Source organism: Cervus elaphus, chromosome 1, assembly GCF_910594005.1.
Source record: "Cervus elaphus chromosome 1, mCerEla1.1, whole genome shotgun sequence".
NCBI lineage: Eukaryota > Metazoa > Chordata > Mammalia > Artiodactyla > Cervidae > Cervus > Cervus elaphus.
The window spans coordinates 13,668,016-13,689,076 of NC_057815.1; the positions used below are offsets into that span (position 1 = coordinate 13,668,016).

General features: G+C 43.0%; 1 protein-coding gene across 5 annotated transcripts in view; it reads right to left on the reverse strand.

The window, feature by feature from the left end:
- The window catches only part of LOC122684146 (poly(A)-specific ribonuclease PARN-like), a 192,952-nt gene that overhangs the window by 69,901 nt on the left and 101,990 nt on the right, over positions 1 to 21,061 (reverse strand). For all 5 annotated transcript variants that reach the window (XR_006337960.1, XR_006337957.1, XR_006337965.1 and 2 more), the window contains exons 17-21: positions 15,649 to 15,692; positions 14,465 to 14,507; positions 13,689 to 13,764; positions 11,388 to 11,498; positions 10,985 to 11,054 (exon numbers count right to left, since the gene is read on the reverse strand). Coding sequence is in view for 2 of the 5 variants with exons in the window: in XM_043888172.1 (XP_043744107.1) it covers positions 10,985 to 11,054; positions 11,388 to 11,498; positions 13,689 to 13,764; positions 14,465 to 14,507; positions 15,649 to 15,692 (344 nt within the window). In the remaining 3 variants the exon portion in view is untranslated. The remainder of the gene's footprint in view (positions 1 to 10,984; positions 11,055 to 11,387; positions 11,499 to 13,688; positions 13,765 to 14,464; positions 14,508 to 15,648; positions 15,693 to 21,061) is intronic.

Here is a 21,061-nt window from a genome sequence, read left to right on the forward strand (position 1 = left end):
CAGGAGTTCGAATGCCGCAACTAAGGATCCCGAATGCCGCAACGAAGACCCGGCACAGCCAAATAAATAAATTTAAAAGAAGAGAAGAAAGAAAAGAGACAACTGGCAAGAAACCAGTAATACCTGTGCACCTGACAGAAGGCCCGACACACAGGTCAGGTTATAAGAGGACCAGGATGTCCCACCTGACAAACCACTGAAGACCAGCAATGCGATGCTGCTGACCACCGGTTTTAACGTCTTTGGAAAAATCCTTTATTGAATTTTTTTAAGTTACCAAATCATAAACCAGCACAATCTCAATTAGCAAATGAAATAGAGATAGAAAATTAGCAGGAAACACACCAAATGACAGCTTTTTTTTTTTTTTTTTTTTTTTTTTTTGGCTGGTAGAATTACAAGTGGGTAATTTGTGTTTCAATCAGGATAAAAATATACTATTTTTTAAAAGGACAAGGTTCCTGACTAAAATAAGTGTTTGTTACGGCGCACTCAGCCTCCTCTGATCCTCTGGCGTCTAGAGGACAGGCACCGAGTCCTATCACACAGGGAATGAGGAAGCAGCTTTTTCCTACTCCGGCGGCTTACCCTTGGCCAGCATGGGAGTAGAGACAGATTCAGACCCAAAGTTTCCCCATTACCAGTCTTACACTAAGGGCCTCACCATCTCTTTGCCAGGTACCCCCTCACGTGCGTGTGAGCTAAGTCGCTTCAGTCGTGTCCAACTGTGCAACCTCGCTGGGCTCCTCTGTCCGTGGAATTCTCCAGGCGAGAATATTGGAGCGACTTGCCATTTCTTCCTCCGGGGGATCTTCTTGACCCAGAGATTGAACCCACGTCTCTTACATCTCCTGCACTGGCAGGCAGGCGGGTTCTTTACCACTGATGTCACCTGGGAAGCCCATACCCCCTTCACATCGGCTTTTAACCTGAGCTCTTCCCACAGCCTCATGTGAAACTGAGCCTACAGTCCCCGCAGGAGCCTCTAAGGGACAAATGAGGACTCGCGTCCTCAACCACCTCTAGTGCAAGAACTCGGGATGTAAGATCTCAGATATAGGCTTTTGTTGGCTTTTTTGGCAATGCTCTAAGGGCTGATTAAATTATAGCTTCGTGCAACGGGGCAGAGTCCAGATATAAGAAATGAGGCTGCTCTCTGAGAAGAGCTTTGGGTGGACTGAGGAAAGCAACCAGGATGAAGGAGCAGAGAAGAGAGCCATGCTGCTACAGGTCAGAGGACAACCTTCCCACGTCTGCAGCGCAGAACCAGCTGCTCCCAGGCCTCCGGCCTCACGGTCACACCTGCCCCCCACACACCAAGATCACCATCAGGGAAACCCTGTGAATCGGCCCATCCTAGGGGTGAGTGAGATAATGGTGTCTGAATACAGGACCTTTATTTCCTGTAAGGTCAGATCTGTACACACACACACAGGCCTGGATGATCTAGGATTTCTGATGTCACAGCCTGTCTTCATAAGAGAGGACAGTGTTTACTCTGGTTCTGCCTGAGCAAAAGGAAAACCCTCCAGGCCCCAAACTTTTCATTCTTCCACCTAGAAACTCAGTATTTCATTTAATGAGTAAACATGCGCATTTCTTCAAGACTACATATCTCTTCCTAAAAAGCTCTGCCTCAAAGAACAGATTTCCAAGCAAAACTGTACTCCTCTTATGCCACTACAGACCGGAATACGGAGATGCTGAGTACAATCTCATCTCAACACGATTTGAGTGGTGAATTAATTTGCACCTAACTCCAAGTCCCAAGCCTTCCAGAGGAAAATTGAAACCCTTAACGACTGCCAGCTCTACTGTTCTTGCAAATGGTCTCGGTATTTCCTTCAGGGCACAGCAGTAAAAAGCACTTCATGAGAACCGTGTATGCAAAGGCTCATCATTATACATATTTATGCGCCATAAAAAACTAATTTTATCATCCAGGATAGGAAGCATGCAGACATCTCTCACAAAATAAGCTCACTTATTTTGCTCACTAAAGCTCTTGTGTAAAATAAGAGGGCAACCACTGGGTAGAGGAGAGTCCTTGTGGCACCAGTTATTTTCATTTCACTCAGGGTGGGGGGAAGAGGGGTGCACGTGCAATTTCCAATCTAGTCACTTGATATCTTGACAAATAGAGAGTTACCCAACATTTGTCCCAAAGCCAACTCATGTCCCTTCTCAGAGATGTAATGCAAGAAACAAGTGTGTGTGGGGGGGGAGGGGGGACAGTGCGGGGAAGAAAGGCAAAAGGAAAGAAAGTCAGCAGCATGTTTAAACAGTCTCCATCAAATGAACCATATCAAATTACATCAAATAAAAGTGTTAAACTAAACACTGTACAAAGGCAACGTCTGCTGGACCTATAAAACAGCAGATTGTAAAATGTCAGAGGAAACTGGTCGCAGTCGATCCGGTGGTCCAAGTCAACATCTTTTAGAATCACTGCCCAAACCAAACATGCAGAGAAAGAAATCTTTCAGCGATACTAGCAGTGTCTCTTAAGAAAATGTCCTACTAACTGTTGAGCTGTCTCTTTTAGAGAATGATGCTTTGGAGGAAGAATCCTATCCCCAGCTGAGGACAGACCTGGGTTGTCCCTGACTCAACTGTTTCTGGGGCCCGCGGCAGATGGCCTCAGCTTGCAAATGGGGGACCTTATTACCTACCTCCTCAGGGATGCTGTCAGAAATTATAGTCGCTGTGGGTGAAACACTCTGAACCATGGAAGATGTTCAGTGGAGAAGATATTTGGCAGCTAGTCTAAACTCCTTCATGGCTCAACCAGTAAGGAGTCTGCTTACAATGCAGGAGACCTGGGTTTGATCCCTGGGTTGGGAAGATCCCCTGGAGAAGGAAATGGCAACCCACTCCAGTATTCTTGCCTGAAAAATCCCATGGATAGAAGAGTCTGGCGGGCTACAGTTCATGGGGTTGCAAAGAGTCGGACAGGACTAAGCAACTTCACCTCTCTTCACTTCTTTTCTTGCAAATTTCTTAGGGTAAATTGCTAACCTCTGACTCATATAAATTAACTGTGAAACAGACTTGGAAATAACCATGACCTATCTGCTTACAGCCAGGGCCAAGGCAAGGCAAGGACTACCTAAGAACACGGGCTTTACTACCAACATGCCTATAAACAGGCCTCCAGAAAGCGAGGTCCACAGCCTAACTCCCAGAGCCTCTGAATGCTGCCTTATTTGAAAAAAGGATCTTAGCAGATGGAACTAGAAATTAGGTTAAGGACCTTACATGAGGACATATCTTAAACTATCCAAGTGAACCCTAAATACCATCACAACTGTCCTTACAAAAGAAAGAGGGAGACAGGATACACACAGAGGGGGAGGCAGAGACTGGAGTGACATGGTGACTAGCCAGGGAGTGTCAGCATCCCCAGGCGCTAGAGAGGCAAGGAACAGATCCTTCCCAGAGCCTGTGGGAGAAGCACAGCCACACCTATACCTTAACTTCAAACTTCTGGCCTCCAGAACTGTGAAAGAATAAATGTCTGTTGTTTCAGGTCACCTACCACGCTTGTGGAGATTCAAATAGGAATCACAGGAAACTAAAATGATATCCTGCTAAGAAGGAGGCAAGCTGCTTAAACATATATCCAGGGACTGATTTTTTCTAACCTCTACAAATTGTAATGATAAACAAGTTATTAAGCTAGAGAGACACATACTTTAAAGCAACCAGAGCCAATACAAGGGCAGAAGGGGCCCACGGGGCTAGCACGCCGAGCAGAGGTGTGTGGCGTGGGTTTCCCTTAAGGTGTCTCTAGAAAGTGGCCTTATGATAAAGCCACAGAAGCAGCTTGCCTGATCAATCTTGGGAAAATAAGGTTGCACGGCAGAAATTAGGTAAGGCAGTATCAGTCTGAGGCAAGCACCCCTTGCTGGGAGAACTCAACGACTAGTTTGCAAACAAGCACTAGTTTCCAGCCTTAAGAAGCCCCACGCTCAAGGCAGGCTCACCTTGTCCTTCACCTTCATGAGAATCAGGGCGTCACTTTCAGGGCAATCAAACCAAGCCAATGCTTGGAGATTATTTCCATCCTACTGATTTGGGAAACCCAAGGTACTGTTTCAATAGATTAAGATCTCACTGAAGCAATGAGTTGCTCAAGAAGAAACAGCTCACAAAAGGACAAATGCATCGACAGAAAAGCAGGTGAGAGGTTTACCTGGGGCTGAGGGGAGCAGGGGGATGGGGAATTACTGCCTAATGACCACAGAGTTTGTTTGGGGTGAGGAAAAAGTTCTGGAAACAGATAGTGGTGGCAACTGTGCAACACTGCCACTGAATTGTACGCTTAAAAATCGTTAAAATGGCAACTTGTATGTTACATATAGTTTACCATAATTTTTTTTAAAAAATGCATAATGTCACATACCCCAAACCACTGAATTGTACACTTTAAATGGGTGAATTGCATGGCGTGCAAATTTATATCCCAATAAAGCTGTTAAAAAAAAAAAAAAGAAACCACTTTCAAAGGGTCACTTAGTAAATGCTACTTCTTTACTTTCCTCTCCCAATAAAAACCTACAACTAGAAATGCTGCCCAGCCCAGACTGAGATTTAACCATATGCCTCAAAGGGGGAAATAAAAAGCAAAAAGACATACATGCAAATCTTCCTGAGCACCACTGAGTTACAAGCATGCTTTATCCCGCTATCCCTCTTTTTTCTGATCAAGGCTCATAACTGAATACAAAGCCCACCTTATAAGAGGCCTACAGTACTAAAGATATGATTATATGGTATTTTCTTTAAAAATGAAAAGCTCTCCATTTGTTCCCAGCATTTGGTCAACAGAAGTCTTCAAAGTATAAATGTCCCCAAAGCAGTGACAAGCTGACTGAGGCCTATGACATGTCAGGCACTGTGCATTTTATACACATTCTCCCGTGGCACTCTGACAGCAACCCTATCCAATGGGCACCATCGTTCTCAACTACAGATGAGGAAGCTGAGGCACACAGAGGGTAACTTGCTCAAGGGGGTCCAGGTATAAGGAGCAGGGCTGGGATTCAAATCCAGGTACCTGATCCCACAGACCACAGCTGCTCTCTACTACACAGGACCCTGAAGTGAGGCAGTTCTACTGGAGAAATTAACCAAATGATTTTAACACATGAAACGCATATGGAAACCCATTATGCTGAGCACTGTGACAGTCACAGGTAGGCCTTCCCAACAGCACAAACTGTATTGCACCTCTCACTTATGTTGTAAAGCTGGAAAGCTCTTGAGGGAAATTACTCTAACACTTAAAACAATGGACTCATGGGCTTCACTGGTGACTCTGTGGTAAAGAATCCACCTGCCAATGCAGGAGATAAGGGTTTCATCCCTGATCTGGGAAGATCCACGTGCCGCGGAGCAACTAAACCCATGCAACGCAACTACTGAGCCCACAAGTCACAGTTACTAAGCCCAAGCACCCTAGAGCCCATGCTCCGCAATAAGAGAAGCCACTGCAATGAGAAGCCCGAGCACTGCAACCAGAGTAGCCCCCACACACCCCAACTAGAGAAAGCCAGAGCAGGAACGAAGACCCAGCACTGCCAAAAATAGACAAATTAAATTATTAAAAAAAATAGAACCACAATGGACTTGATACCCAACATTACCAGGATCTCAATGAAGACATATTGGCTCCCTCACCCAGGATGCTAAAACCCAACAGCAATTGCTGGGAGGCTTCCCAGATGGCACATTAATAAAGAATCCACCTGCCAATGTAGATGTAAGAGACGCGGGTTTGACCTCTGAGTCAGGAAGATCCACTGCAGGAGGAACTGGCAGCCTCCTCCGGTATTCTTGCCTGAAAACCCACAGGCAGAGGAGCCTGGCGGGCTACAGTCAGCGGCGTGACAGAGTCAGACACTCAGGCTGAGTGCCTGAGCACGCGTGCAGGGCAGACCGGCCTCGCCCTCCTGTTGCTCCAGCGCCTCTCACTCCTCTGTATGAGAAGAGGCCGGCAGGACCGCAGAGGGTAAGGTGAGAGCCGCCCTGCAGGGGCCAAGTACTGCTCTCATGAAAGACAAGCAGGATCTGCACTTCCGGACACGTGGGTCACCAGTGAACGACATGGTTCAACGTGAAGGGTGGCTGCTGGTAACTGAGACAATAAGCGTGGTTCCGTCCAGCACCAGTGAAAGGAGGTTTCGCACGGATCTGAAGTATTTTGTTTTTCTACAACCCTTCAGTTTAAAAAATCTCTCTGATATTAAAGGTGAAGCACAGGCATATTAGCAGAAAGAACTTACTGCCCGCACATGACTGCTCTCCATGGAGGAAAAGGGAGATGACATCAGTGTGCTTTATCTCAGGCGCCGTAATCATTCCTCCTACTCGCCACTTATCATTGTGTTGTGTAGCTATACAACCTTCCATAAATTGCTGGATTCATCTGCATAACAAAACTTTCTAAAATGCTTCAAATCAAAGCAATCTTGCTTCTATTATGTACCAATCTGACAGACTTCATTGTCCTCTGATTTTTCCTAAGCAAACACTAAAAGGTGAGTACAGGGAAAGTGGATGCCTCACATTTGCTCCAGTTTTAAATCAGCACTTCAATCCATTTTCTTCTCTATCATGAAACTTAAAACAAAAACACATGCTGCTACCATATCTACTGTTTTGAATTTCCCAGCATGTCAAATTCTCTTGTACTTCAGGAAAGGAAAATAATAGACCCTGGCCACCTACTAAGTCTGAGGAACTATCAAAGTCCTTTAGCATCTCATGTGACTTCTATAACTTACATGGGAGGGGGGTAGTTCCAGTCCTGTTTTTACAGAGGAGGAAATGAATTGTCTTATCTTCAGCTTAGATGGAACACATGGCCCTGTCATCCTAGGAAGACTCCCGTTGAAATTCAGAATGCTGTGGGACTTCCCTGGTGGTCCAGTGGTTAAGAATCTGCCTTTTGAAGCAGGCGGTGTGAGTTCGATCCCTGGTCCAGGGCTAAGATCCCACATGCCTCATCACCAAGAAGCCAGAACATAAACAACAGAAGCAATACTGTAACAAATTCAAGAGACTTCTAAAAGAAAATTAAAAAAAAATCAGAACACTTGTGCCAAGCATGACGCAGCTGTCCTTTACAGTAGAGTGCAGGCACCTCTTCCTTTTTAATCCCACTACTTAGAGACTGGCCAAAATAAGATACATGTTCATTTCCTTCCTCCTTCTAAGAACTGAGAAAAATCGAAAATAACCTTTCCCCAAAACCCTTCATAAAAGGTTATCTATTAATACAAGAGCGCTCAAGGTGTCTTGCAGAAACAGATGGCTGTTAATAAAACATAACACTGAAGTCTGATTATGCGCTTTCTGTCGTGCAATAAAAAGTATAAGCAGAAAGTATTTTTAGCTCCTTCCGGGCCTAAAAGGATTTGACCAAAGGATCTTCTCTAAGTCTGGTTTTCTATGCATTGATGAAAACTGACCAAGGTCATAAAAGAAGGTAAACCATTTCCTGAGCAGAGAGCCTGCAACATAGAGGAAGAGCACGCTGCACACAGCCTGTCATTAGCAGTGGTCTCATCCCGATTTCCATCGTTCAGCAATCTTAGGACTTTCATTCTGAGTCCAAAAAAGAAGGGAGAAACACACAAGGAGCCCAGGAAAGGAAAGAGACAAATGGTACCCTGCAAAGTCCTGCCGGGACATTTCCCTGGACAAATCGGGCTTAGAAAGTGCCCTGTACTACACTCCATCTCTGCAATCTGCTCAAGCACCAACTGTCTTGGGATCTTCTCAACAGCTGACTCGGTAAAGCTTCCCCAAAAGGCACACCTAACACAGTCAGATGCTAATTTAAAATAATGCAGAAATAGGCTGGGTTTATCTCCACTCAAGGTCTACTTTTTAAACATAAACCTTGTGAGAGCAAAGCAAAATATTATTTACACGTGTAAGTCATCTCATGTCCACCCAAATTCTTATTAGGGATATGTGTGTTTGGTTAAGCTTACATTGAGAAAAGCCAGGTGCCAAAAAGAAGGCTGAGCGCCAAAGAATTGATGCTTTCAAACTGCAGTGCTGGAGAAGACTCTTGAGAGTCCCTTGGATAGCAAGGAGATCAAACCAGTCATCCCTAAAGAAATCAACCCTGAATACTCACTGGAAGGACTGAAACTAAAGCTGAAGCTCCAATACTTTGGCCACTTAATGCAAAGAGCCGACTCATTGGAAAAGACTGATGCTAGGAAAGACTGAAGACAGGAGGAAGAGTGTGACAGAGGATGAGATGGTTGGATGGCATCACTGATTCAGTGGACATGAGTCTGAGTAAACCCTGGGAGGTAACGACAGGAAAGCGAGGCATGCTGTGCTCCATGGGGTTGCAAACAGTCCAACACGACTTAGTGACTGAATAACAACAAAAACAAATAAACCCTCAGAAAGATTTAGATTCTTCTAAAATCAACTGCTTGAGATAACACTGATAGCAATTGTTGCACAGCTTTTTACAAGAGCAATTTTGAAGAAAAGTAACAAAATCAAGGTTTAATATCATAAATGAAACCTGCCTTTAAGTAAGAATGAGGTCAATATTGGTTTCCTAGGTGGTGCAGTGGTAAAGAATGTACATGCTGATGCAGGAGATGCGTGTTTGATCCCTGGGTCGGGAAGAACCACTGGAGGAGAAAATGGAATCCCACTCTAGTATTCTTGCCTGGGAAATCTTATGGCCAGAGAAGCCTGGTGGGCTACAGTCGAAGGGGTCACAGAGAGTTGGACACGTCTGAGCAACTGAACATGCGTCCACTCACAACATCAAAAGCAACTGCTTTTCCCACTTTCTTAACAGGTTCAGAATGGGTGGCTATACTTAACCAAGCTAGTCCAATATAGAATAAAAATAGTCCTTATTTTGCACTTTAAATCCTGCTAGGATCTTTTTCCCTTCAAAGATAAAGAAACAATTCTTCCTTCACAGATAGGGAAAAATAGAGAAAAAAATCAAATTGGGCAAGAATTTTCAGTGCAATATCACAGGAAGATTCCTAAATCTCAACTATTTTTGGTATGCATCTAGGTTTTAGCAAAAAAATAATCTGAATGGACACCAGTCCCATTTTAAAGTTAAGTTATGTGTTTACTGCCCAGTTCTTCTGAGTAATATCTTTGCCCATAATTGATCTAGAAATATATAAAGTCTTATTTAAACTTTTAAAGGGCTTCCCTTGTGGCTCAGCTGGTAAAGAATCCTCCTGCAATGCAGGAGACCTGGGTTCGATCCTTGGGTTGGGAAGATCCCCTGGAGAAGGGAACATCTACCCACTACAGTATTCTGGTCTGGAGAATTCCATGGACTTTACAGTCCACGAGGTTGCAAAGAGTCAGACATGACTAAGCAACTTTCACTTCACTTAAAACTTATAAACCAAAGCCTACTTTGACTGCTCTTCATTTTGGCCACACAGATATTAAGAGACATCCTCTATCTACCCCCATTTGCAACCATCACCTGACTTTATTAGGAGCTGATTTTAGTGCAGAAGCAGGATTGTTGTTTTAAATATTTAAATGGAAGTAAACATCTCCCCAGTTGCAAAATACTGCTGAATGACAAACTTAACATCACATGCATAAAAATGCCAGAAAGGCCACAATCCAAATGTATTTAGTGTCACTCACAGGTTCCACGGTTGATGCCATAAGCGGGCCTAAGATTTACAAAGATAAACACTGCCCCCAATTTAGAGTTAAGGGGCTAGAAAATCCCACTGTGAACTGGATAGATAGCAAGAACTTAACTGGTGGCAGAACTACTTTTCCATGCAGAAAAATTCAACTTAATTTTCAATATATACTACATTGTTACCCAATCCTCTTTGAAAGACTTTTTTTGAAGTGAAAGATGTTTTTGAAAAATCAAACACATCTACCTCTGAACTTCCACAGAAAAGAACAAAGATTTAAAAAGGAAGAAGCCACAGGATGACAGAATTCACTAACTCAGACTACAAAAATTCCAAACCTGTAGGAATCCAGATGTTTGGAATTAACTTCTGACTCTGCAGCATGGCACCTATGAACAAGCACTGTGATACCAGAATTTATAAACTCCGGAGGAGACGGCATTCTTACTTGGGAAAGCACTAATAGACATGTAAAATGCCGCATACAATATAAGGAAATGACGTCACCAAGCCGACCCTGAAATGGCTCTCTCAGAAATGGTGAGTGATGTGGGCTGCCCACTTCTGTCTGGCTCACCTAAGCCTCCCAGAACCAGCCCTGCGGAGAGAGCCGGGGTAGAGACGAAGGCCTGGGGCCCTGGCACCAAGCCAGGCTGTGGCCAGCTTGATGATCACATTCACAACTTTAGTCTCAACTGTGCCAAGAAAGCGCCAGCCTCGCTTTGAAGTGACAATCTAGAGATTCTTTGGAAATGCTCTGAAAGCAGACGTTTCCCTACAATCACACTGACTTCCTCCGACGGTGAAGGTGCAACTTCACCGGATCCATTCAGATGAGGGTTTGGGATGCAATGACCATCAAAACTGCTCCACAGGTTATCTCAGAAGTCATTTGTGTAACCAACATCTTCACAGAAAGGACGTTATTTAGTTAGGTAATAATGTAAGCATGAAGAATAATCTCACTTGTAAAGCCTGTTGGGGTTAGATAGGTCTGACTGTGTACACAGACACATACACAGAGTCTCCCTCGTGGGACATTTAAACTCTGAAGCCGTCAGTCCTTTGTCTTGGAAGAGATGTGCTACCTTTCATAATGTTTTCTAATTTTTTTTAGCCAATATATTGAATACATTCTTTTTGAAAAGGTCAACTTCTATTTTTCAAAAAACATCTGAGTCACCAGAGATGAGGAATATCTTATCTAAAAATGCCCAAGAGCTCCCAGTCACCCCTCACCAACATCCCAGATACTGGGCTTTTCCACCAAGAGAGGAGGCTGGGGCCCTGGGACTCTGATTACTTACTTGTTAAAAAAAGGTTCGATGAGTTTTGATCTGGCAGATACATGACTCTTTGGAGGACTAAGAAAAGAACCTAATGAAGAAAAGAAACAGAGTATCACAAACAGTCAAGGAGACAAAGCCTGAAAAAAATATCTTGGAAAAAAAAAAGGAAAAAAATATCTTGAAATCAATAGTACGGTTCCGCAAGGGTAAAATAAGTGCTCATGTGGACCGAGTACCACAACCCCAGGTAAGCATTTGATGGTTCCTCCTGTGCACTCCCCAACCCCCACCCAGCCCCCTCCCCCTCCTCCCTCAAAACCCTCCCACTTTCTATTGGTTGAGTGGATCCCAGGGAAAGGGTAGACAGGGAAGAGTCCCCTCCGGACCATGGTGTGTTGACAGAGGCAGGTACAGCGTGTACCTAGGTAGTTGGCCATGGAGATGAAACACAGTCCTGTAATATAAGCATCATAGCCGGCCTCGTGGAGCTGCTCAGAAGCCGTGTCATAACTCGGAAAGCCTTCTGCACTTTCTAAAGAGAAAAAAGAAAACACAGTCTTCCCAAGGTCATCACAAATCATGAAGACTGGTAAGCATGCTGCCCTGCCAAACCCAGATGTCTGTGCGGCAGAAACACCCTAAATAAGCAGAAAGAAAGCTATCTCCTTCTTAATTCTCTCCACACAAGACCTTGAGATAACAGAGTCACTGAAAATGAGGGCTTTGGTCTGGACTAGAGAAGTGTCTTGGTTACATTATCAAAGACTCAGCCCTAGGCCTCCCAACTGCATGCTGTTGGATGCTATTTACAACCATGCATAACTCACTCTTGTGACCATGACTCCTCCTCTGATTGGGACGCAAGGGGTATTTCAGAGCAGTTGTCCCCAATCTTTTTGGCACCAGGGACCAGTTTTGTGAAAGACAAATTTTCCATGGGGGTGAAGGTGGTTTGGGGATGATTCAGGCATGTTACATTTATTGTGCACTTTATTTCTATTATTATTAAATCAGCACCACCCCAGGTCATCAGGCATTAGATCCTGGAGGTTGGGGACCTCACAGCAATGGCTAAGAGCATGGCCCCCAGCGTCCACCGTCTGAGTTTGAATCTCTGCTCTATCACTTAGCTGCTGTGTGATCTTGGGACACGTTGCCCCCTCCGGGCCTCTACCATGGTAGAAGGGCAATGACAATCAGAGCCCCCTTGTGAGGCTTTTGTGAGGATCAAATGAGCTCACTTAAGTAAAGCTCTCATGCCACGTTTGGTACATGGTAAACACTCTGTAATTGTTATCTGACAATACTCCAGCTCACCCTCCCCAAAAGCCAAAGATTCCCATCAAGGTTGGCAGTTCAAGTCAATAGTGTCCTTCACTATGTCTCCGAGCTCACAGATACAAAGATGGAAAGCACAACCAAGTCCAAAAACAGATCAGAATTTGCTGTAATGCTGCCCGTGCAAACACGGCACATCTTCATGGGAGAGACAGTTTTATGACATGCCTCTCTGGTCACAATGATATTCACAGATGCTGAGAGAATGAGGTTTGCTGAACCTGCTTTAGACTAAACTCTCCTTACTGGAATATTATGTAGAAATAACGGGATAAAACGGTAATTCATAAATAGTTATTTCCTAGAACCATTTTGTAAGTGAGTATCAAAAATGTTACAACAGAATCAAAAGCATGAGTGGAAATTAACAATGAAAAAGCTATAATTGTTTTTATATCAATACAATGCTCTTTAAGCAAGAATTCTTTAACCTCAGTAAGTATCGAATATTAGATTTTAAGCTTAAAAAAAAAACTCTTTTAATGTGATAGCCAACTAAGTCATGGCCTCTATTCTACTACCAGCTGAGACACTTATTTCCAAAATCAATTATTTCCATTATACTGCCCATTATATTATTGGAGGAAAGGTCTAGGTTTTCTCCCCCCACCCTTTTCTTAATTCCTTTTTTGGACTATTCCAGAAAGGGAAGCAAATAACTGTATTCCTGGCTGCTTTAGGACCTTCCATTGTCAATTTCTGAGCCATTAGCCCTGTTATCAATTTCTCAGGAAGCTGCAGGCTACATCTAATGGGATGTTAATTACAATACCAGCAGCATGACTAAGATCAACAGGAACCAAGGAAGTAACTAACACCTGGAAGTTTCACCAAAACACATGGGTGGAACCATGGCCAGATAGGGCAAACATTTCCACCCCGGAGAAACGTCCCTCCCTTCTCTGGTTTTCCTCACCACTGCTGTCCAGTGCCTAAGCTACCTCTGAAGGAGGCAGAGGTGAAGCCCCCTCCTTCCTCATCTCTAAACCCAGTTCTTGGGCTTTTCTGAGACAAAAAGTATATTTTCACTCTACCCCTGACAATTAATCACCAGCTCTTTGTCTTCGCTTAAACCAAAAGGAAGACCCATAAAGTCTGGGGACAATTCCAAGATTAAGAAACAAAAAGTCCTGAAGATGCCATTGCTAAACTTCTTAATAAACAGGCTACCCAATCCTACCCGTGCAAGGTAGAGTTAGGATTAGAAGACCATCTTTATTTAGAAAACAGCAACTCAACCAAGGGTATGAGCAAGTTAATTCAGCCAAAATTTATAAATGTACAATTTATTTAGTTTCTAGAATAGTTTTACCTTTCTTCCATAATAGACATCCATAATTATCATTGAGAGTGTGGAGCTTTCTACGATCATTTATATTCTTACCAACTTTAGGAGGGTTGAAAGGTGTCTCTTTTAACCGCTTTTCCAATTCTGCAAGGGATGTGTTGTTAATGATATCCTGCAAACCAGGAAACACAGGGAGGAGCTGTCATCGTCTCAGAGCAACATTTACTAGAGATTCATGAACAATCAGGACCAAAAAAAAAAAAAAAGTACCTAGTACTGCCCCCTTGTGTTCTTTAAAGAAACACAGGAGTCCTTCTTCTCAATATAAGAGAGAAACCACAAGTTTAATTTCCACCATATGGAAAGTACAGCCACATGAAAAGTTTTTATAGATGTGTTAAGTATCTACAGACCTTTGGCCAGAAAGCTATACTGTTCTGGCATTCATTTCACTCAGCCATATAAAGTCACTTCAGAAAGAAGCAAATGATTATATTTTTACCTGAATTCTCTTGATTAGACTATATACCCAAAATATGTAAAATAAGGAAAAGGAAAGAGTGTATGCATCTGTAATCTATTCAAAAATTCATTATATGTTTTAACATTAAAAATTTACATTCAGAAGGAAAAAACCCTCACAATTCCACTACCCAAAGACAACTGCTATTGACATTTGATGTATTTATTTCTAGTCTTTTCCTCAATTTCTTTTTTATCTTTTTTGTTTTTTCAGAGAACAAAAGGTGGTTAAGGGGAAGGTGTATTGGAAAATGACATTCATTAATTGACCAGAATTCTAAAGCTGTAAGCAGCAATCTGGAAAATTTCAAACTGTAATTTATCAATAATAATTCTGATTTTTAAAATACCTTAAAAGGTTGTGTGCTGGCCATCAATTTTGTATCCAAGAGCCTAAAAACAGAAGAATTTTTTTAAAAGGTAAACAATGGACAGCAATGTTCAAAATGTACTTTACTCCAATGAGTAATACTGGACGGGGGCATTAGGCACATCAGTCATCTGCATCTCCACCACGTCGGACTGTGGATGAGGTCCCCTCATCCGGGCACTTCATCACAAGGCTGCGGGGAAGCCCACAGCCACTTCTGGAACAGAAGTTCCAGAGGGCGCGGGCTCACACTGACATCGGGGTAAGTCAAACATCCTCATGTGTTTGCACGTGGCTCAAACACTGCTGCAGGGCTGATGCTCCCAAGCTCTCATCCTCTCCTACCACTATCCAGATCTGTACCATATAGTATCCTAGAGGGTCAAAACCTGCATTTGCAGTCTCACACAACTGTTATTTCTCACTACTCTGCTTCAGAGATTGCAATAGAAAAAAAAGAGACACACACACTCGTATGAAAATACTATTTCCTCTCACATAAATATGAGTAACTGCAGATAATTGGGCAGAAACAGTCTGGCTGAAAGAGCAACTGCTCCAAGTCCTCTGCAGACAGGTCCTCGGATACAGACTCTTGCTCTGAGGGCTCCATGCGGCTGACGTGGGATCTATCAGAACACACCATACTAACCATGGACAACACCAACAGGCTAAGGCACTGACAAAGTTGAGAAAAAGGAGTTCTCTAGCCAGACAGTTTTTGACCGATGACAGAATACTACTCTCAACATATCCAACTCTATCCAACTATATATTCAACCGTCTTCAATACTCAACTGAATACCCTCAACTGGATGCTTCACTGTGACAAGGTTCACCCAACAGACAAGGCAGGTAAGCGCCAACTCAAGCAGACCTCACAGGTCCCTCAGACAGTGGGAGGCAGGATGAGAAAAAAAGCAGCTGCTGTCCATTTTCATCCTTGGGTCAAATTCTGATTTTTACATTTTAACAACAAACATCATCAACATTTGTAAAAGCAAACCATCAGCAAGGTGGAGCTATTACGCCATTTTCCAGCTTATGAAAACTGAATTGTGACCATGATCTAATGGTTTTAATAAATTACTGTATACCTTTGTGTAATTATGGATGCCCAGATGGCTGTTTTAAACCAAAGGCAAATCCTCAAGGAAAGCTTACCTGGGGAAAACACATGTTGTCACCTCCTTAAATTCATTTAAGTCCTAAAAAACAAGAACGTGACCTGTTATGATTTTACTGGTATATTTGCAATATTTAAAACAAATATTTCAAGTCCCATGGTTCTCTTCTCAAACCATGATACCAACACAGGCCCCTGAAGCTAAACTGTCAGGCCCATTTCTCACTAATATCTAAAAATTTGGGCAATTCCTCACTGATTGGGAATCATATGACCTGATACTAAAATTCTGCATAAACAAAATAGATATGTGAGCATTTTATGGCTGAAACAGAAGAGTTCGGGAAAAGGGTTTCTATTATATGTAGAAAACTATCAGTAATACTTCTCTTACACAACTCACCGTAAAGTGAGACATGTAGAGTTATTTAAATAAAATGGTTCACAGTATCTTGTGATAAAGCATAATGGACAAGAATGTGAAAAGGAATATTTATGTTTAACTGAGTCACTTCGCTGTACAGCAGAAATGAACACACTACAAATCAACTGTACTTCAATAAAATTCTTAAAAAAATAAAGTGGTTCATGCAGGAAATGGACATACTGTAAATTGGATCATACTTTTAATGGAAACACCACTGAAATATTGGTTAAAATGGCCACTAAAACAGAGACTTTCCAATACACATGATTCTTACTTTAACTACTTGGAAAATTGCTTAAGTGGCACCAATAGCAAATGCCTAAATTAGGCAATTCATTTCCCAAGTTTATTTGATCAGGAAGTCTAGAGCTGGAATGAGATTGCTCTCATTTTGAATTAACTTATTTATATACATAATTGCCATACTGCACTGCCTACTCATACTCCTGACCCACTGTGACTACAGTTCTCTTCAGCGTTATTCATGCTTCACAGGAAACTGCCATTTCCCATTAGCTTTTCGAGCCTGTAAATACAGTCTGTATTTAGCTAGCTTGAAGTATTTACCAGCTTTTCAATGGCTATCGTTAAATTAATGAACAATACACGAATAAGCGGTTTCAGTGCTAAGTCAAACAAAAAGACAATAAAGAGTGTAATCTCTCAGTTTAGAAAGTCTCACAAGCAAGAAAAAAATTAGAATTATGGCCAGTTCCAGGGTCAGCATATAGCAAGGTAGACCAATGCCTTCTAAAAGGTCATGCTGAATGAAGTAGCAAGACTTTTAAGAAAAGACTCTTCCCCTAAAAACCTGCCCCCAAATATAGATTCTTTACTGCACTTTTAAATACAACATTGCTAACAGTGTATGTAAAAGTTCTATCATTTTAATTAGGCTTGTTCCTTTCCTGTCATCACTTCTTCCAAAGGTGGATGGAAGAAAACCATTTTCTCCTTCTGACAATGACAGAACACAAAGAAGTTATATAACATACTCGGGCCTTAGTAATAAAGCAAGGGATAAAACCACTTACCGGGGGGAGGAGCCAAGATGGCGGAGGAGTAGGACTGGGAGACCACTTTCTCTCCTACAAATTCATCAAAAGAATAACCGAATGCAGAGCAAACTTCACAAAACAACTTCTGATCGCTAGCTGAGGTCATCAGGCGCCCAGAAAAGCAGACCATTGTCTTCGAAAGGAGGTAGGACAAAATATAAAAGATAAAATGTGAGACAAAAGAGCTAAGGACGGAGACCCGTCCCGGGAAGGGAGTCTTAGGCGGCCTTGCTTGGGCTAGGGTCCGGGCCTGAGTGCCCTGAGGACAATCGGGGGGAGCTTCTGTGAGGTGCCAACTTGAACTGTGGGAGACCAAAGGAGAGAGAGAAAATTGACCGGCCGGAACACACTGCCGGCCGTTCGCAGAACAAAGGGACGGGGAAAGTCCCGAGAAGAGCTCGCAGGCTGCGGACCGGCCCAGCCCCGCCGGAGGCAGGAGGCAGGGGGGAGGGGAAGGTCGCGGCGAGACACAGGGCGCAGGCACCCGACCGGCGCGGGGCGGGGACTGGGGCTGGGGACGCGGAGGGCGGAAGGCGCGCGCACCCACCTGGCGCCAGCGGAAACTGAGACTGGGTCCGCGGAAGGGAGTGGGTGCGCCACACCTGGGGATAGCGCGCCCACCAAGCCCCTGGCTGCCTGGACCGCTCTGACGGGGAAGGCACAGAGAGCAGGCGCAGCTTTTCCTTCCGCGCTTTTGTGTAACACCCGAGGGCTGGAACCTCGCGCAGCGCGGGGCGCGCTCCATATAGAACAGCCGGGAGCCTGAGCAGCGCAGACGGAGAAAGCAGCGTCAGCCCCTTCCGGCAGCGCCAGCCCGCCCCCGCAGGGCCAGCCCCTCCCCGCAGCGTCAGCCCTGCCCCCGCAGGGCCAGCCCCTCCCCGCAGCGTCAGCCCCGCCCCGCAGCGCCAGCCCCGCCCCGCAGCGTCAGCCCCTCCCAGCAGCGCAATGGAACTAGCTACCTGAATAAGAGTCCGCCTCCGGCCGCCTGTGTCAGGGCGGAAATGAGCCTCTGAAGAGACCGGCAAACAGAAGCCAAATAAACAAAGGGAACCGCTTCAGAAGGGACTGGTGCAACAGATTAAAATCCCTGAAGAAAACACCGACTTCACCGGAAGGGCCCTGTAGATATCGAGAAGTGCAAGCTGGAACGAGGAGCTATCTGAAACTGAGCCGAACCCACACTGACCGCAACAGCTCCAGAGAAATTCCTAGACATATTTTTACTTTTTTTTTTTATTTTTCTATTTTTTCTAAGTAAGGAAAAAAAAAAAATTTTTTTTTCTTTTTATATTTTTCTTTTTTATTTTTTCTCTTTTATTTTCCTTTAAAATTCCCTATTACTCCCCCATTACTCCTTAACTTTCATTTTCATAGATTTTTACGATTTTTTTAATTAGGGGAAAAAAAAAATTTTTTTTTTCTTTCTTTTTTTTTTTTTTTCTTTTTTTTTTCTTTCTTTTTTTTTCTCCTTTTTCTTCTTTTTTTTTTCTTTCCTTTTTCTCTTCTATTTTCTATTTTTCTTTTTCTCTTATTTCTTTTAAAGTCCTCTAGTACTCCTCTACTACTCTTCATTTTCATCTTCACTACACTATAACCTTAAAAAAAAAAAAAAAAAGAGAAGCCCTATCTTTAAACCGAAGATTATTCCCTCCCAATCTTGACTCTCTGTTTTCTACCTCAGAACACCTCTATTTCCTCTTTTCCCCTTCTCTTCCCCATCCAATTCTGTGAATCCTTGTAGGTGTCTGAGATACGAGAACACTCTGGGAACAGACAGCTGCGTAGATCTGTCTCTCTCCTCTTGAGTCCCCCCTTTTCTCCTCCTACTCATCTCTATCTCCCTCCTCCCTTTTCTCCTGTTCATGTAACTCTGTGAACCTCTCTGGGTGTCCCTAACGGGGGAGAATCTTTTCGCCATTAACCTAGAAGTTTAATTATCAGAGCTGTATAGTTGGAGAAGTCCTGAGACTACAGGAAGAATAAAACTGAAATCCAGAGGCAGGAAACTTAAGCCCAAAACCTGAGAACACCAGAAAACTCCTGACTACATGGAACTTTAAGTGATAAGTGACCGTCCAAAAGCCTCCATACCTACACTGAAACCAACCACCACCCAAGAGCCAATAAGTTTTAGAGCAAGACATACCACGCAAATTCTCCAGCAACACAGGAACATAGCCCTGAATGTCAACATACAGGCTACCCAAGGTCACACCTAACACATAGACCCAACTCAAAACTCATTACTGGGCACTCCATTGCTCTCCAAAGAGAAGAAATCAAGTTCCACGCACCAGTACACTGACGCAAGCTTCCCTAACCAGGAAACCTTGACAAGCCAAACGTCCAACCCCACCCACTGGGTAAATCCTCCACAATAAAAAGGAACCACAGACCTCCAGAATACAGAAAGTCCACTCCAGACACAGCAATCTAAACAAGATGAAAAGGCAAAGAAATACCCAACAGGTAAAGGAACAAGAAAAATGCCCACCAAGTCAAACAAAAGAGGAGGAGATAGGGAATCTACCTGAAAAAGAATTTAGAATAATGATAATAAAAATGATCCAAAATCTTGAAAACAAAATGGAGTTACAGATAAATAGCTTGGAAACAAAGATTGAAAAGATACAAGAATTGTTTAATAAAGACCTAGAAGAAATAAAAAAGAGTCAATTAAAAATGAATAATGCAATGAATGAGATCAAAAACACTTTGGAGGGAACCAAGAGTAGAATAACGGAGGCAGAAGATAGGATAAGTGAGATAGAAGATAAAATGGTGGAAATAAATGAAGCAGAGAGGAAAAAAGAAAAAAGGATCAAAAGAAATGAGGACAACCTCAGGGACCTCTGGGACAATGTGAAACGCCCCAACATTCGAATCATAGGAGTTCCAGAAGAAGAAGACAAAAAGAAAGGCCATGAGAAAATACTCGAGGAGATAATAGCTGAAAACTTCCCTAAAATGGGGAAGGAAATAGCCACCCAAGTCCAAGAAACCCAGAGAGTTCCAAACAGGATAAACCCAAGGCGAAACACCCCAAGACACATATTAATCAAACTAACAAAGATCAAACACAAAGAACAAATATTAAAAGCAGCAAGGGAAAAACAACAAATAACACACAAAGGGATTCCCATAAGGATAACAGCTGATCTATCAATAGAAACCCTCCAGGCCAGAAGGGAATGGCAGGACGTCCTGAAAGTAATGAAAGAGAATAACCTACAACCTAGATTACTGTATCCAGCAAGGATCTCATTCAGATATGAAGGAGAACTCAAAAGCTTTACAGATAAGCAAAAGCTGAGAGAATTCAGCACTACCAAACCAGCTCTTCAACAAATGCTAAAGGATCTTCTCTAGACAGGAAATGCAGAAAGGTTGTATAAACGTGAACCCAAAACAACAAAGTAAATGGCAATGGGACCACACCTATCAATAATTACCTTAAATGTAAATGGGTTGAATGCCCCAACCAAAAGACAAAGATTGGCTGAATGGATACAAAAACAAGACCCCTATATATGCTGTCTACAAGAGACCCACCTCAAAACAAGAGACACATACAGACTGAAAGTGAAGGGCTGGAAAAAAATATTTCATGCAAACGGAGACCAAAAGAAAGCAGGAGTCGCAATACTCATATCAGATAAAATAGACTTTCAAATAAAAGCTGTGAAAAGAGACAAAGAAGGACACTACATAATGATCAAAGGATCAATCCAAGAAGAAGATGTAACAATTATAAATATATATGCACCCAACATAGGAGCACCGCAATATGTACGGCAAACACTAACGAGTATGAAAGAGGAAATTAATAGTAACACAATAATAGTGGGAGACTTTAATACCCCACTCACAACTATGGATAGATCAACTACACAGAAAATTAACAAGGAAACACAAACTTTAAATGACACAATGGACCAGCTAGACCTAATTGATATCTATAGGACA